Source organism: Rhinolophus hipposideros (genome assembly GCF_964194185.1).
Source record: "Rhinolophus hipposideros genome assembly, chromosome: 4".
Taxonomy (NCBI): domain Eukaryota; kingdom Metazoa; phylum Chordata; class Mammalia; order Chiroptera; family Rhinolophidae; genus Rhinolophus; species Rhinolophus hipposideros.
The window spans coordinates 50,897,875-50,913,110 of NC_138050.1; the positions used below are offsets into that span (position 1 = coordinate 50,897,875).

Here is a 15,236-nt window from a genome sequence, read left to right on the forward strand (position 1 = left end):
TATTTATACACCCATGTTCCTAGCAGGATTATTCACAATAACCAAAAGGTGGAAACAACTCAAGTGTCCATCAACAGATGAATATGTAATATACATATAATGGAATATTATTCAGCCATAAAAAGAGAATGAAGTTCTGATAAAAACTAGAACGAGCAAATTCATAGACAGGAAGTAGATTAGAGGTTACCAGCTGGGGGGAGGGACGAGTGGGGAGTTCCTGCTTAATCAGTACAAAGTTTCTGTTTGGGATGATGAAAAAAAATGGAAATAATGCCACTGAATCACACACTTCAAAATGATTAAAATGGCTATGTCCACACATACACACAATTATTTCTTAGAGCAATTTAGGTTTACAGCAAAATGGAACAGAAAGCAGAGTTTCCATATACTCTCTGCCTCCCCCTTCCCCCATATTCCATCTTGAACTGGTATGGTACATTTGTTACCAAAAGTGATATATATTATATACACATAATATATATGTCATGGGTGCATATATAAATATTATATGCACATATTATATATAATATATATATAACATATATGTGCACACATGACCATAATAAAGAAAAGACAAAACAATGAAAAACACAAATGGATGGGGCATGTCACAGGGACACAGGAGCCAACCTGAAAGCCATACAATAAATTATATATATATGTATATATGTATGTTTTTTCTTAATTTTTTATTAGTTTCAGGCATACAAAACAATGCAATAGACATTTATCATTTATATCCTCCACAAAGTGATAACCCCCCTCCCCCAATCTACTACCCCTCTGACATCGCACACAGTCATTACATTTCTACTGTCTCTATTCCTAATGCCGTACTCCGCTTCTTGTAACTATATATATATATATATATATATATATATATAAATATATATATATATTAAATTATAGTTGACATTCATTATTGTTCAGCTTCACATATACAGTGTAGTGATCAGGCATGTACATCATGACTGAGGTGGTCTCCCTAATAACACAAGTGTCCATCGGATACCCTACAAAATCTTTACATTATTGATTACATTCCCCAAATTGAGTTTCATATCCCTGTGGCCATCTTGTGGTCACCAATTGTGCTTTCTAATTCTCTCACCTTCCCCCTTATCCCCAACCCCCCTCCCATGTAGCAACCCTCAATTTTTCCTCTATGTCTCTGAGACTGTTTCTGATTCGCTCATTCATTTATTCTTTTCTTTAGATTCCACATGTAAGTGACATCATATAGTATTTGTCTTTCTCTGTCTGACTTATTTCACTTAGCATAATGTTCTCTAGATCCATCTATATTGTGGCAAATGGTAAGATTTCATTCTTCTTTATGGCTACGTAATACTCCATTGTATAAATATACCACTGTTACTTAATCCAGTCATCTACTGATGGGCATTTCGGTTGTTTCCATGACTTGGCTATTGTGTATAGTGCTGCAATAAACATAGGGGTGCATAAATTTTTTTGCATTAGAGTTTTGGATTCCTCCAGATAGATACTAAGGAGTAGAATTGCTGGGTCATAAGGTAGTTCCATTTTCAGTTCTTCGAGATAACGCCATACTGTTTTCCATAATGGCTGCACCAATCTGCAATCCCACCAACAGTGCACAAGGGTTCCCTTTTCTCCACATCCTCGCCAGTACTTGTTTGTTGATTTATTGATAGACATTTTGACTGGGGAAAGGTGATATCTCATTGTGGTTTTTATTTGCATTTCTCTAAGGATTAGTGAGGCTGAGCATTTTTTCATGGTTTGCTATCTGTATGTCCTCTTTAGAAAAATGTCTCTTCCTGTCCTCTGCCCATTTTATAATTGGGTTGTTTAATTTGGAGTCGAGTTTTTTATAAATTTGGGATATTAACCTCTTATCGGATATATCATTGGGAAATATCTTCTCCCATTTAGTAAGATCCCTTTTTGTTTGTTTCCTTTGCAGTGAAAAAAATTTTCAGTTTGATGTAATCCCACGTTTATTTTTTCTCTTACTTCCCTTGCCTAAGGGAATATATCAGTAAAAATCTTACTCCGGGTAATGTCTAAACTTTTTCCCTATATTTTCTTCTAGGAGTTTTATGGTTTCAGATCTTACATTTAAGTCTTTAATCCATGAATTTATTCTTGTATATGATGTAAGGAGGTGGTCCAGCTTCATTTTTTTGCATGTGTCTATCCAGGTTTCCCAGCACCATTTATTGAATAGACTGTCTTTACCCCACCATAAATTCTTGCTTCCATTTTCGTAGATTAAATGACCATATAGGCATAGATTTATTTCTGGGCTCTCTATTCTGTTCCATTGATCTATGTGTCTGTTCTTATGCCAGTACCATGCTGTTTTGATTACTGTATTTTTTGATTAGTGTATTTTTGTGTGTGTGGTCATCTTGTTTACTAATGGTGTCTTTGATTTGATGAAATACAGTGTATAGATTAAGGAGAAACTCCTTCCTTGTGATGAATGCCGATTGTTTTGTTCATCTATTAAAGTGATTTAAGGGAATTTGATGTCACGTATCATTACACTTCCCACTTTGTTCTTATTTCTCAAGATTGCCGAGGCTATCCGGGCTCTTTTATGGTTCCATATAAATTTTAGGATTATATGTTCTACTTCTGTGAAAACTGTGCTTGGCAGTTTGATAGGAATTGTGTTGAATCTGTATATTGCCTTAGGCAGTATGGACATTTTAACGATATTAGTTCTTCCTATCCATGAGCAACGTATGCATTTCTATCTATTTGTGTCTTCTTTGATGTCTCTCTTCAGTGTCTTATAATTTTCTGAGAACAGATCTTTTACTTCTTTGGTTAAATTTATTCCTAGGTATTTTACAATCTTTGAAGCAACTGTAAATGGGATTGTTTTCTTAATTTCTCCTTCTGACATTTTATTATTGGTATATACAAATGCAACCGATTTCTGAATATTAATTTTGTATCCTGCTACTTTACTAAATTCATTTATCAGTTCTAATAGTTTTTTGGAGGAGTCTTTAGGGTTCTCTCTCTATATATATATATCATGTCATCTGCATACAATGACACTTTTACGTCCTCCTTTACCCATTTGGATGCCTTTTGTTTCTTTTTATTGTCTGATTGCTATGGCTAGAACTTCCAGAACTATGGTGAATAGAAGTGGAGAAAGTGGGCAACCTTGCCTTGTTCCTGATCTTAAGGGGAATGGTTTTAGCTTTTCCCTATTGAGTATGATGTTAGCTGTGGGTTTATCATATACAGCCTTTATGTTGAGATATGGTCCCTCTATTCCCTCTTTCGTAAGAGTTTTATCACAAGAGTTTTATCATAAATGGTTGCTGGATTTTGTCAAATGCTTTTTCTGAATCTATTGATATGATCATATGAGTTTTATTTTTCATTTTGTTAATGTGGTGTATCACATGGATTGATTTGTGGAGGTTGAACCACCTTTACATACCAGGAATGAATCCCACTTGATCATGGTGTATGATCTTTTTAATGTATTGCTGAATTCTGTTCGCTAATATTTTGTTGAGGATTTCTGCATCTATGTTCATTAGGGATATCGGTAGTTTTCTTTTATACATGTTTTTTTAACCTAAAATATAAAATCCATATATGTGAGTTCCATATATGAGTCCATACTGATGATTATATAAATGGAAGAGACAACTTTTCATTATGGAATAATTCCAAATAATATGTACAGATGTACTCCCTTCCAAAGGGTGGAGCTTAAACCCCGATTCCATCAAGGGTAGCCCGTACTTAGTGATTGCTTCTAAAGAATACAGTATGGAAAGGGAAAAACAGTAACTTTATAGTGGAGAAAGTGGGCAGACACCATTGTAACCAAAAGATCAAGGTTAACACCCCACATGTAATGAGAAAGATACTCATGTCTGTCGTATTTTTCCCCCTAAACCTACAACCCCAATCCAATCATGAGAAATACATCAGGAAAATTCAAATTGAAGCACATTCTACAAAATATCTGACCACTCCACCTCAAAACCATCCAGGTCATGACAGATAAGAGAAGTCTGAAACACTGTCAGGCAAGAGGAGCTTAAGGAGATGTGACAACTAAGTACAGTGTGATCCTAGATGGGAAGCTGGGACAGCAAGAAGACATTAGTAGAAAACTGGTGAAATCCAAATAATGTCTGGAGTTTGGCTACTAGTAACATACCAGTGTAGGTTTCTTAGTTATAACAAAGGTTTCATGGTAATATAAGATGTTAACAATGGGAAGAAACTGGGTGAGGGGCATATGGAAGCTCTCTGTACCATCTTTGCAGCTTTTCTGTGAATCTAAAATTAGTCCAAAATAAAAGTTTATTTAAAAAGAATAAAAAGACGTAACAGATAGTTTACCTTCTTTATTCCACTACGTATAATTGTTTTGTAGGATCAGAAAACATCTGTTGCAAAGGTGTGTTATCCAGTCTTTTAAGGCAGGTCTCCATTCCTAAATGTAGAGGTGTAGTCCGGATTCATTTTAAGAAATGGGAAATTCTTAAGACATGACAAGAATGTGAAGAACACTGACCTATTGTACTCTAGGACAAAATGAAATCAGGACCTATTTGGAATCACGTACTGTGGTCTGACATAGATGTCTCTAACATCATGTCACTCTCATTCATTTCAATTTCAAAGGTTTCTTCCAAGGAAGGTCTGGAATCTGGAGTTTTCCTTGAGGTTTCCAGTGGTGCAAGCCCCGTTTCTTCTGTAGTCTGTTTTTCTACTTCAAATTCCCTGAAATCCCACGGAGGTGAAATAATGTTTTTTAGTGTCTTCATTGTATGCACATCAAAGTCATAACATTTTAATTTGTCTTTAATGTCTGCTCCTAAAAAAAAACACCATAATAAGAAATTCCGTCACTTATCTGTCAAATCCATTGTTACATAACACTGTCTCTATCATTAAAGCAAATCGCACTTTTAAGAGCACAAGTATAGCTCAGAAAGAAAACAAATGTTCCAATCATTTCCCTTCTCTTCCATTTTTATTACCAAAGGAGACTGCTGGGAAGACTTCTATTAGGTTGGTGCAAAAGTAATTACAGTTTAACAGGTTAAAAATGCAAAAACTGCAATTACTTTTGCACCAGCCTAATAGAAGCACATGCAGTTTCAGCTCCAGCATGGCTCCATAGCCACCCCATTCCCAAAGCCCCTTAAACACGGATAGGAACCTGTGGGTGACTTTTTCTCCGCTGTTACAGACAAGAACTGCCTGTTGGCATTTTGGCATTGGTACAGTCCCAGGTCTTATGCATATAAAAACCACAGGAAAAGGGAAATATATTTTCCACATATCAAAATCTTAAGAATGAAAAAGACTTTCAACAGATGTATAAGGTTCAATCATTTCTGATATAAACAAAATGACAATTTTACACAGTGCAAACTAACAGTTTTCAGTAATAGGTGTTTTGACAGATAATGACATACAAGCCTTCTAAAATGAAAACAGTACAGCATGGTGACTATAGTTAATAATACTGTATTGCATATTTGAAAGTTGCTAAGAGAGTAGATCTTAAAAATTCTCATCACAAGAAAAAAAATTTCTATGTATAGTGATGAATGTTAGCTAGGCTTACTGTGGTGTTCATTTTACAATATACCCAAATATCAAATCTTTCTGTATGTACCTGAAACGAATACAATGTTATATGTCAATTATACCTCAGTAAAATAAAAAGTAGTACATAATGAACGATATACTTGGATATCTTCTCTGTAAGACCATTACCTTTGTGAGGACAGGCAAAACGTCTGTCCTACTCAGTGTCCTATCTCCTTACTTAGCCGTAGAGAAAAATTTTGCATGTAATCCCCACAACTCTTCCTTGAGCAAATGAGGGAACTCAGGCTCAGACTTGCCCCAAGTCACACAGCTACTGAGTGGCAAAGCTAAGATTTCAACCAAGGGTCTTCAGGATGCCAGAACTCAAGCTTCTTTTTTGTTTTTTTAACTTTTAAAAACTGAGCCACAACCTACAAACTGTAAAGTATACACACATGGATGAATTCTCACATATGCATATACCCACAAAACTAGCACCAGACCAAAAAAGGAACATTTCCGGTTCCTAAAAAAAAACACTTCATGCCCCTTCTAGTGAATACTTCTCTCTTCCAAGCCTGAAGTAATCACTGCTCTGATTTTTCTATCACTACCTAGTTCTGCTTTATACGAATCTTCATATAAATGGAACTAATCAGTATATATTCTTGTTCAAAGATTGTGAGATTTCTCCCATGTTACAACATGACTCAGTAGTCCTTTTAATTGTGTACTGTTCTACTTTATCAGTACGCCACAATTTATTTCACCATTCTACTATTGGTGGGCATTCAGTTATTTCTAGTTAGATGTTATTATGATTAAAGCTGCTATGAACAATCTTGTGTGTGAACGCTGGCTTCCGGAGGCACATGTTCCTGTTGGGCATAACCCTGGTAGTAGAACAGCTGCATCATAAGGTCGTACAGCAGATCACTACCCTAATACCCCCCCCAGAGAATCTGCACCTCCCAGCACCTATGGCCTTGAATAACTTCTTCCCATGTTGACTGTACTTAATCACGTGACTCGTCTTGATGATTAGAATGTGACAGAAGTGATTTTGTGCAACGTCCAGCTTTCAAGAGGTCTTGAAGCTTTAGTTCTTGTCCTTTAGAACCCTGCAACCACCACGCTTTTCCAAGCCTGGGATAAAAGACCCATGGAAAGGCCCAGCTGTGTCAGCTGAGGTCCCCACCTGTGTATAACGCCTTAGACCATAAGCCCCACCAACTGCCTGCCGACCACAGTAGCATAAGTGAATGAGACCAGCAAATGAGCCAATAATCAACCCACAGAACTGAGAAATAATACATCTTTGTTGGTTGGAGTGGTTTGTTAGGCAGCAACAGACGACTGATATAATAGGCCTGTTTGACTTCAGATAGATATGTTGAACAATTTTCCAAAGAAGTTTTACCTGTTCATAACCCCACCAACAATCAGTAATAGATGAGCGTTCCAGCAGCTCTGTATTGTTGCCAACACTAGGCACTATCAGTATTTTTAAGTTTTAGCCATTCTGACAGGTGTGCAGTGGGATCTCATTATGGTTTTAATTTCATTTCCCTAATAAGTAACGATATTAAACACCTTAATTTGCTTTGTAACTATCTGGGTATCCTTTTGTGAAGCTCTTGTTCCAGTATTTTATCCATTTTTGACTGAACTTTTTCTTATTGATTTGTAGGATTTTTTTGTATTATAGATACAGGTTATTTGATGAGTCTGTGTTATGAGGAACTTCTCCCAGTGTATGATATGCCTTTTCACTCTCTTAATATGCATGTTTTTAATGAACAGTTCTTCTATTGAAGGCTAATATAACATTTTTTTGCCTCTATGTTTTTATGTCCTGTTAAAGAACTCTTTATCTGCCCCGAAGTCCAGGTCTCACTGCACCCTCCTTACCTTACAATGTTCCTAACTAAATGAGTGCCCAAGTACAGCAATTCCACCCAAACTTGTCTTATGACTTGCTTATCATTTAAAAAAATTTGAAGAATTACAGAGCACTGTAATGTGAATGCAAGCCAACTTAATATTCCACTCAAATATAAAGATTAATATGCCATCCCTGCCTTATAAAATATTAAGGCCAGAGCCCTTTACTTGTTTATTAGAAAAATGTCTCCAAGATTTTTCTATGATGCAATTAGATTGATTCTTGATATCACAGTGCTTAAACCATATTCTATAATAGTATCTTGCATATAGCAACTTTAAAGTGAATGAATACTTAATGAGTCATTAATTCCCACAGCATTGTTCCAGCAGAATAAATGGAGTTTCTTATATTAATATAATTAGAATGGTTAGAAAGATAAACTTAGAATCTTAATAAAAATTTAAGAAAACTTAACAGAGATATATAACAATCTGAAAAATGTAATATAATGTCAATGAGAATAATTATAATCTTACCAATATAAGCTTCAGAATCACCAATGTACATTTCAATGCAATGACCAAGCATTGTAACAGAAAATGTATCATCGCGCCTAAGACCAAGGGCCTGCCAGAAAAGATTCAGCATGGTTATCATAAGAAAATGTATTTCCTTCTCTTTTGTTGAAAAATATTCCTGCAAAACTCAATTCAATATACTCCAGGGAATCCAGGTTGGGGCTAGAGGGAGGTGAATGGGGATACAGCTAAAACAAGAGTGGCCGTGAGTTAGTGATTGTTGAAGTTGGGTAATGGGTACATAAAGGGCCATTACACTATTCTATTTTTATGTTTGAAATCCTCCTTCTCCAATAAGATTTTAAAAACTGTATCTCTACAGACAGCCCTCTAAGCCTCGGTATTAAATCACAGAAAAGAAATAAATTATGTAATATTCAAATATGCATACAGAGGGTGCCAAAAAAATGTATACACATTTTAAGAAAGGAAAAACCATATTAAAATTATAATACTCAGTATATACCAATAACAAAAGATGAACACAAATCACGTTTCACTTCTGCAATTACAAAAAGTGCTCAAAGTGGTTACCATCAGCATAATTTTAGTACAGTTTTTTCCTTTCTTAAAATGTGTATATATTTTTTTGGCACCCTCTGTATTTGGAAGATGACACAAACGAGAAAAGTTGCTTAGTCTACACCTCTGACTAGCTCAGTATTCTGGTTATCAGTGGCACCTTGAAGACCTCATCTTGCCTGAAAATCTCTAACCAACCCTTGAAAATCAGTTAGGAATCTATCACTTATGAATTTATCTTTGAAATACTGCATTTCCTCATTTTTCATCTTTCGCCAAACATCATTATCTCATTGATTCTAAGATCCACAATTTTTTCAAATTCTAACATTTCTGAACTTGGGATGTCCTACAATTGGTAGTTTCTTACTATTGCTGTCAGCTGGCTGCAGTCGTGATAAGGGTGTCTGTGAAAGCAGCGTAGACTTAGTGGCCACGTGGATGGCACAGACTAGACCACAAACCATGCGAGGAACACTCACAGAAGATACGTGACTTGTGATTGTTGTCTAAAAACCTTCTGGCAGCATAAGATTTGCAGGGCCAATGCCTTTGGCTGGAAGGAACCTGATTCAAAAGCAGGGTGTGTGTGCTGGCACCAGGACAATACTTTAGGAAAACAGGGATATTCACCACCTGGTACAAAAGTGATTTTGAGGAACCAAACTCTGATTGTGAAGAACTGAATAACTTAACTATTTATTTCACTTATGTTTTCTTTTTTATGTAGGTACTAGAGTGATCCCTGGTAAAAATCTATACTGTAATATGACCAAAAGAGCATGTTTTCTAATTACAAAAAAAAGAAGTGAAAGGAAACAATTATGTTAAAGTTTAAATGGCAGTGTATTTTTGTGTGTGTGGTCATCACTAATGGTGTCTTTGATTTGATGAAATACAGTGTATGGATTAAGGAGAGACTCCTTCCTTGTAATGAACGCAGATTGTTTTGTTCAACTATTAAAGTGATTTAAGGGAATTAAATCTACATCATATCTAGAAAGACTAAAATTCTCGAAGGGCTCTCATAGTGCAACACGAATTTCTGTACTCCCCGCCTAGATGTAACGCCCAGCTTGGACTGGACTGACAAACATCACTGGATACTATTACGTCTCACTACACACACGCACACGACAAGTCTCACATTTGTTTCTAATACACAACATGCACATGCTTTTCTCTGCAAAGAAGAATAAGATACAAGGCCCCCTAAAAATTTTTAAAATGGTAAAGTAAATAAACACTATCTAGAAAAGATCTTGTTAAAAAAAGAAGTGGTAAATGTCAACCAGATTTAAAGTTAGGTAAAACAAAAGACGTACTGTGTGGAAATAGTCCACAGCATTTTCAAAGTTGCCCATCAGACTATGGATGTACCCTATGGCAGAATAGGTAGATGCGTTTTGAGGAATTAACACCAATGCCTGACGGTGATAATCCAATGCCTCCGCATACTTTCTGTGAGAGATGAGAGGGAGTCGGGAGAGGGACAGAGAATGGGAAGAAAGAAAACAATTAGTAAGCACAGTAAAAGTAGTAAATTCCTAAGCCCAAGGTAACTAGTCATCTTTGTACACACATAAGAAATACTTTCCTATATCAGAATAACAGTTGAGACTGATAACGTGCCTTTACATCCACTTTTGTGTATCTTTCAGCACCTCCTTGAAATGCATTTTCCTGCCTGTCTCACTCAGGTAGCTGAGGGTAGTCCTGCAGGAATGTTAGTTAGCTGCATTCCTTTTGCCGTGCGCAGCAGGTGATCGGAACCAGAATCTAACCTTGACTGTTGGGCCTGTGCCCTATCACAGGGTAAGGCCTCTTTATGTGAAGTCAAACCTCCCACATCAGGGGTGGTGAAAGGCAACCAAAAAGTTTTGCTTTTAGGTTCAAAGGAGTTACTTGGAACAGCATTTCCCAAAGTTCTCTGGAATACATTTCCTGTAAAATCTTTTGTGAAAAGAAGGGTTTGTGCTTAATAAAGTTTGGGAAATGCTGCAGCTCATAATGCATAATAAAGACTCCAAGAAATCCTGAATTAGAAAAACCTGTTAAATTTTGAGTAACCTAGAGTTTCCTAAAATTGCTTATTAATTTTAAACTTTCACTGCTTTCCTGTGGCTACTGCCATTAATTAAAAACTTCTTATTTACCAAAAGAATCTATTTTTCAACTACCATCTGTTTATCATACCAGAAAACTGGTATCTAGAGGAAAGTAGTGAGTTAGAATATAGATATGATTTTAACTAAATCCTACTGTCCTAATTCTTCTAAATTAATTTTGAACACTAAATTCTCTTCAATATAAGAAAATAAAAGTTACTATAATCTTCAATATATTACTAAAATAAAATTACACCAACAGAGACAATAAAAACAATTACTTTGATGCTTGTTATATCTAAACAGCCAAGTACGAGAAAGATGGAGGATCTCATAAAATAAAAATAGGGAAAAAGCTACATGAAATTAAGTAAACTTGTACTCACAAAGAATATTTCTGAAAATGCTCTACTTCACTTACTTAAGTTTTCTGCAGACATGCCCCAAGTTGTTCAACAAAGGTTCCCACTTGTCAACAGTTACCTGAAACACAGCAACATCAAACCCATGATTTACCTACGTCACTTTTTTTTCTTTTATTAGTTTCAAGAATACAAAACAATGTAATAGACATTTATCATTTATATCCCTTACAAAGTTACAACCCCCCCCCCCAATCTACTACCCCTCTGACATCGCAGACAGCCGTCACATTTCCACTGCCTCTGTTCCTAATGCTGTACTCTGCTTCTTGTAAATATACATATATATATATATTATATTTACAATAATGAATGTCAACTACAATTATTCTATATGTATAACTGTAGTTGACATTCATATATATATATATATATATATATATACATATATATATATATATATATATATATAATTGTAGTTGACAGTCATTATTCTTCAGCTTCACCTACAGGTGTACAGTGCAGTGATCAGGCATCTGCATCATCCCTGAGGTGGTCTCCCTAATGAGACTGATTGTGCTTTCTAATGCCCTCACCTTCCCTCTTAAACCCCTTCCCACTCCCATCTAGCAACCCTCAGTTTTTCCTCTATGTCTCTGACACCGTTTCTGATTCGTTCATTCATTTATTCTTTTAAGTGAGATCATATGGTACTTGTCTTTCTCTGTCTGACTTATTTCACTTAGCATAATGTTCTCTAGGTCCATCCATACTGTTGCAAATGGTAAGATTTCATTCTTCTTTATGGCTGCGTAATACTCCATTGTATAAATGTACCACTGTTTCTTAATCCAGTCGCCTACCGATGGGCATTTTGGTTGTTTCCATGTCTTCGCTATTGTGTATAGTGCTGCAATAAACTTAGGGGTGCTCACATTTCTTCGAATTACAGTTTTGGATTTCTCCGGATAGATATCTAGGAGTGGAACTGCTGGGTCATAAGGCAGTTCCATTTTCAGTTCTTCAAGATACCTCCATACTGTTTTCCATAGTGGCTGCACCAATCTGCAATCCCACCAACAGTGCACAAGGGTTCCCTTTTCTCCACATCCTCGCCAGCACTTGTTTGTTAATTTATTGATGACAGCCATTTTGACTGGGGTGAGGTGGTATCTCACTGTAGTTTTTATTTGCATTTCTCTAATGATTAGTGAGGTTGAGCATTTTTTCATATGTCTGTTTGCCATCGGTATATTCTCTTTAGAAAAATGTCTCTTCCTGTCCTCTGCCCATTTTTTAATTGGGTTGTTTATAAAAAATTTTTATAAATTTTTCCCAAATTTATAAATTTGGAATATTAATCCCTTATCCAATGATATCGGATATATCATTGGCAAATATCTTCTTCTATTCAGTAGGATCCCTTTTTATTTGATGGTTTTCTTTTCTGTGAAAAAAAGCTTTTCAGTTTGATGTAATCCCACATGTTTATTTTTTTCTCTTCCTTCCCTTGCCCGAGGAGATATATCCGTAAAAATCTTACTCCAGGTAATGTCTGTAACCTTTTTCCCTATATTTTCTTCTAGGAGTTTGATGGTTTCAGATCTTACATTTAAGTCTTTAATCCATTTTGAACTTATTCTTGTATATGATGTAAGGAGGTGGTCCAGCTTCATTTTTTTTGCATGTGTCTATCCAGGTTTCCCAGCACCATTTATTGAATAGACTGCCTTTACCCACCATAAATTCTTGCTTCCATTTTCGTCGATTAAATGACTATACAGGCATGGATTTATTTCTGGGCTCTCTATTCTGTTCCATTGATCTATGTGTCTGTTCTTATGCCAGTACCACGCTGTTTTGATTACTGTAGCCTTCTAGTATAATTTGATGTCAGGTATCATTACACCTCCCACTTTGTTCTTTTTTTCTCAAGATTGCCAAGGCTATCTGGGGTCTTTTATGGTTCCATATAAATTTTAGGATTATATGTTCTATTTCTTTGAAAACTGTGCTTGGTAGTTTGATAGGAATTGCATTGAATCTGTATATTGCCTTAGGCAGTATGGACATTTTAATGATATTAGTTCTTCCTATCCATGAGCAACGTATGCATTGCCATCTATTTGTGTCTTCTTTGATGTCTCTCTTCAGTGTCTTATAATTTTCTGAGAACAGATCTTTTACTTCTTTGGTTAAATTTATTCCTAGGTATTTTACAGTCTTTGAAGCAATTGTAAATGGTATTGTTTTCTTAATTTCTCCTTCTGACATTTTATTATTGGTATATACAAATGCCAACTGATTTCTGAATATTAATTTTGTATCCTGCTACTTTACTAAATTCATTTATCAGTTCTAACAGTTTTTTGGAGGAGTCTTTAGGGTTCCTTCTATATAATATCATGTCATCTGCATATAATGACACTTTTACGTCCTCCTTACCCATTTGGATGCCTTTTGTTTTTTTTTTATTGTCTGATTGCTATGGCTAGAACTTCCAGAACTATGGAGAATAGAAGTGGAGAAAGTGGGCAACCTTGCCTTGTTCCTGATCTTAAGGGGAATGGTTTTAGCTTTTCCCCATTGAGTATGATGTTAGCTGTGGGTTTATCATATATGGACGTTATTATGTTGAGATATGGTCCCTCTATTCCCACTTTCTTAAGAGTTTCTTTTTCTTCTTTTGAAATACAACTTTATTCTGATTCTAAACGAAAAGGAATGGGAATGACAGTAACAAAGAAGATCTCCCCACTGAATATTGTGATGTGACTGTAGCAGTCTTATATTTGAAACTCAATAAGGAACCAACTGCATTCCAAAACAGCTAAATATGCAGGTCCAAAAAAGTAAGGTATTTTTAACTGCCACACTCACTCCGAAGTCCATCCATCTCCTTCAGCATCCCAAAGATTAAGCACATGTTCTGCTTAGCTATGTAATAAAGTGGCAAACATGCTGTACCACTGACATCACAGAACAGTTGCCTACAAAACTAGACTTCTGACGCTGGGCCTCAGCTTCACTTTCATAGGTCGTCATCCTCATCCAGGAGAGCAGTTGTCTGAGCAACCTCTAGGTCATGCTCGTACTGTGCTGCCAAGGCGGGATCCATGACAACCGTTGGTGGGGCAAGGGCAGGCATGGCAACAAATTCCAAGTTAGGGTCTCCGATGAGTTTTCTAGCAAGCCAGAGGAAGGGCTTTTCAAAGTTGTAATTACTTTTGGCAGAGATGTCATAGTACTGAAAATTCTTCTTTTGGTGGAAGACAATTGATTTTGCCTTCACTTTCCTGTCCTTAATATCCACTTTGTTGCCACATAGCACGATGGGGATGCTTTCACATACTCGTAGCAGATCTCTATGCCAGTTAGGCACATTCTTGTAAGTAACTCTCGAAGTTACATCAAACATTATAATGGCACACTGGGCTTGGATGTAATAGCCATCTCTCAGTCCACCAAATTTCTCCTGACCAGTTGTGTCCCACATACTGAACTTAATAGGTCCTCTGTTGGTATGGAACATGAGGGGATGGACCTCAACACCCAAGGTAGCTACATACTTCTTCTCAAATTCACCAGTCAGGTGACGTTTCACAAATGTAGTTTTTCCAGTACCACCATCACCAACCAATACAAATTTGAACTGAACTTGGGGTTCTCCTTGGGCAGCCATCGTGATGTCACTTCCAGAAACGTCTCCGGGCCTGTCTGAGAACCAGAAAGATGGCGGAAGCGCAATTCTAATGCCCGGAGACACAGCCAAACTCTTAAGAGTTTTTATCATAAATCGTTGCTGGATTTTGTCAAATGCTTTTTCTGCGTCTATTGAGAGGATCATATGATTTTTATTTTTCATTTTGTTAATGTGGTGTATCACATTGATTGATTTGTGGATGTTGAACCACCCTTACATACCAGGAATGAATCCCACTTGATCACGGTGTATGATCTTTTTAATGTATTGCTGAATTCTGTTCGCTAATGTTTTGTTGAGGATTTTTGCCTCTATGTTCATTAAGGATATTGGCCTGTAGTTTTCTTTTTTGTAATGTCTTTGTCTGATTTTGGGATCAGGGTGATAGTGGCCTCATAAAAAATTTTTGGGATCCTTCCCTCCTTCTGGATTTTTTTTGGAATAGTTTGAGAATAGATGATAATACTTTTTAAACTGTTTTGTAAAACTCACCTG

The 15,236-nt window shown here is 36.2% G+C and overlaps 2 protein-coding genes across 3 annotated transcripts in view; both read right to left on the minus strand.

Moving 5' to 3' along the window:
- Positions 1–4,322: 4,322 nt before the first annotated feature.
- The window catches only part of CDC16 (cell division cycle 16), a 31,974-nt gene continuing 21,060 nt past the window's right edge, over positions 4,323–15,236 (minus strand). Inside the window, exons 15-18 of one of the 2 annotated variants that reach the window (XM_081046435.1) lie at positions 11,098–11,159; positions 9,894–10,029; positions 8,005–8,095; positions 4,323–4,855 (exon numbers count right to left, since the gene is read on the minus strand). In XM_081046435.1, coding sequence (XP_080902561.1) covers positions 4,596–4,855; positions 8,005–8,095; positions 9,894–10,029; positions 11,098–11,159 — 549 coding nt within the window. In that variant the 3' untranslated portion in view covers positions 4,323–4,595. The remainder of the gene's footprint in view (positions 4,856–8,004; positions 8,096–9,893; positions 10,030–11,097; positions 11,160–15,236) is intronic. The other variant, XM_081046436.1, reaches the window with a different exon arrangement.
- LOC308496777 (GTP-binding nuclear protein Ran-like) lies at positions 13,007–14,720 on the minus strand (the record flags this gene model as incomplete). The annotated part of the gene is made up of 1 exon (XM_081046437.1): positions 13,007–14,720. The coding sequence occupies one exon, from the start codon at positions 14,718–14,720 to the stop codon at positions 14,070–14,072; it is 651 nt and encodes a 216-aa protein (XP_080902563.1). The 3' UTR covers positions 13,007–14,069.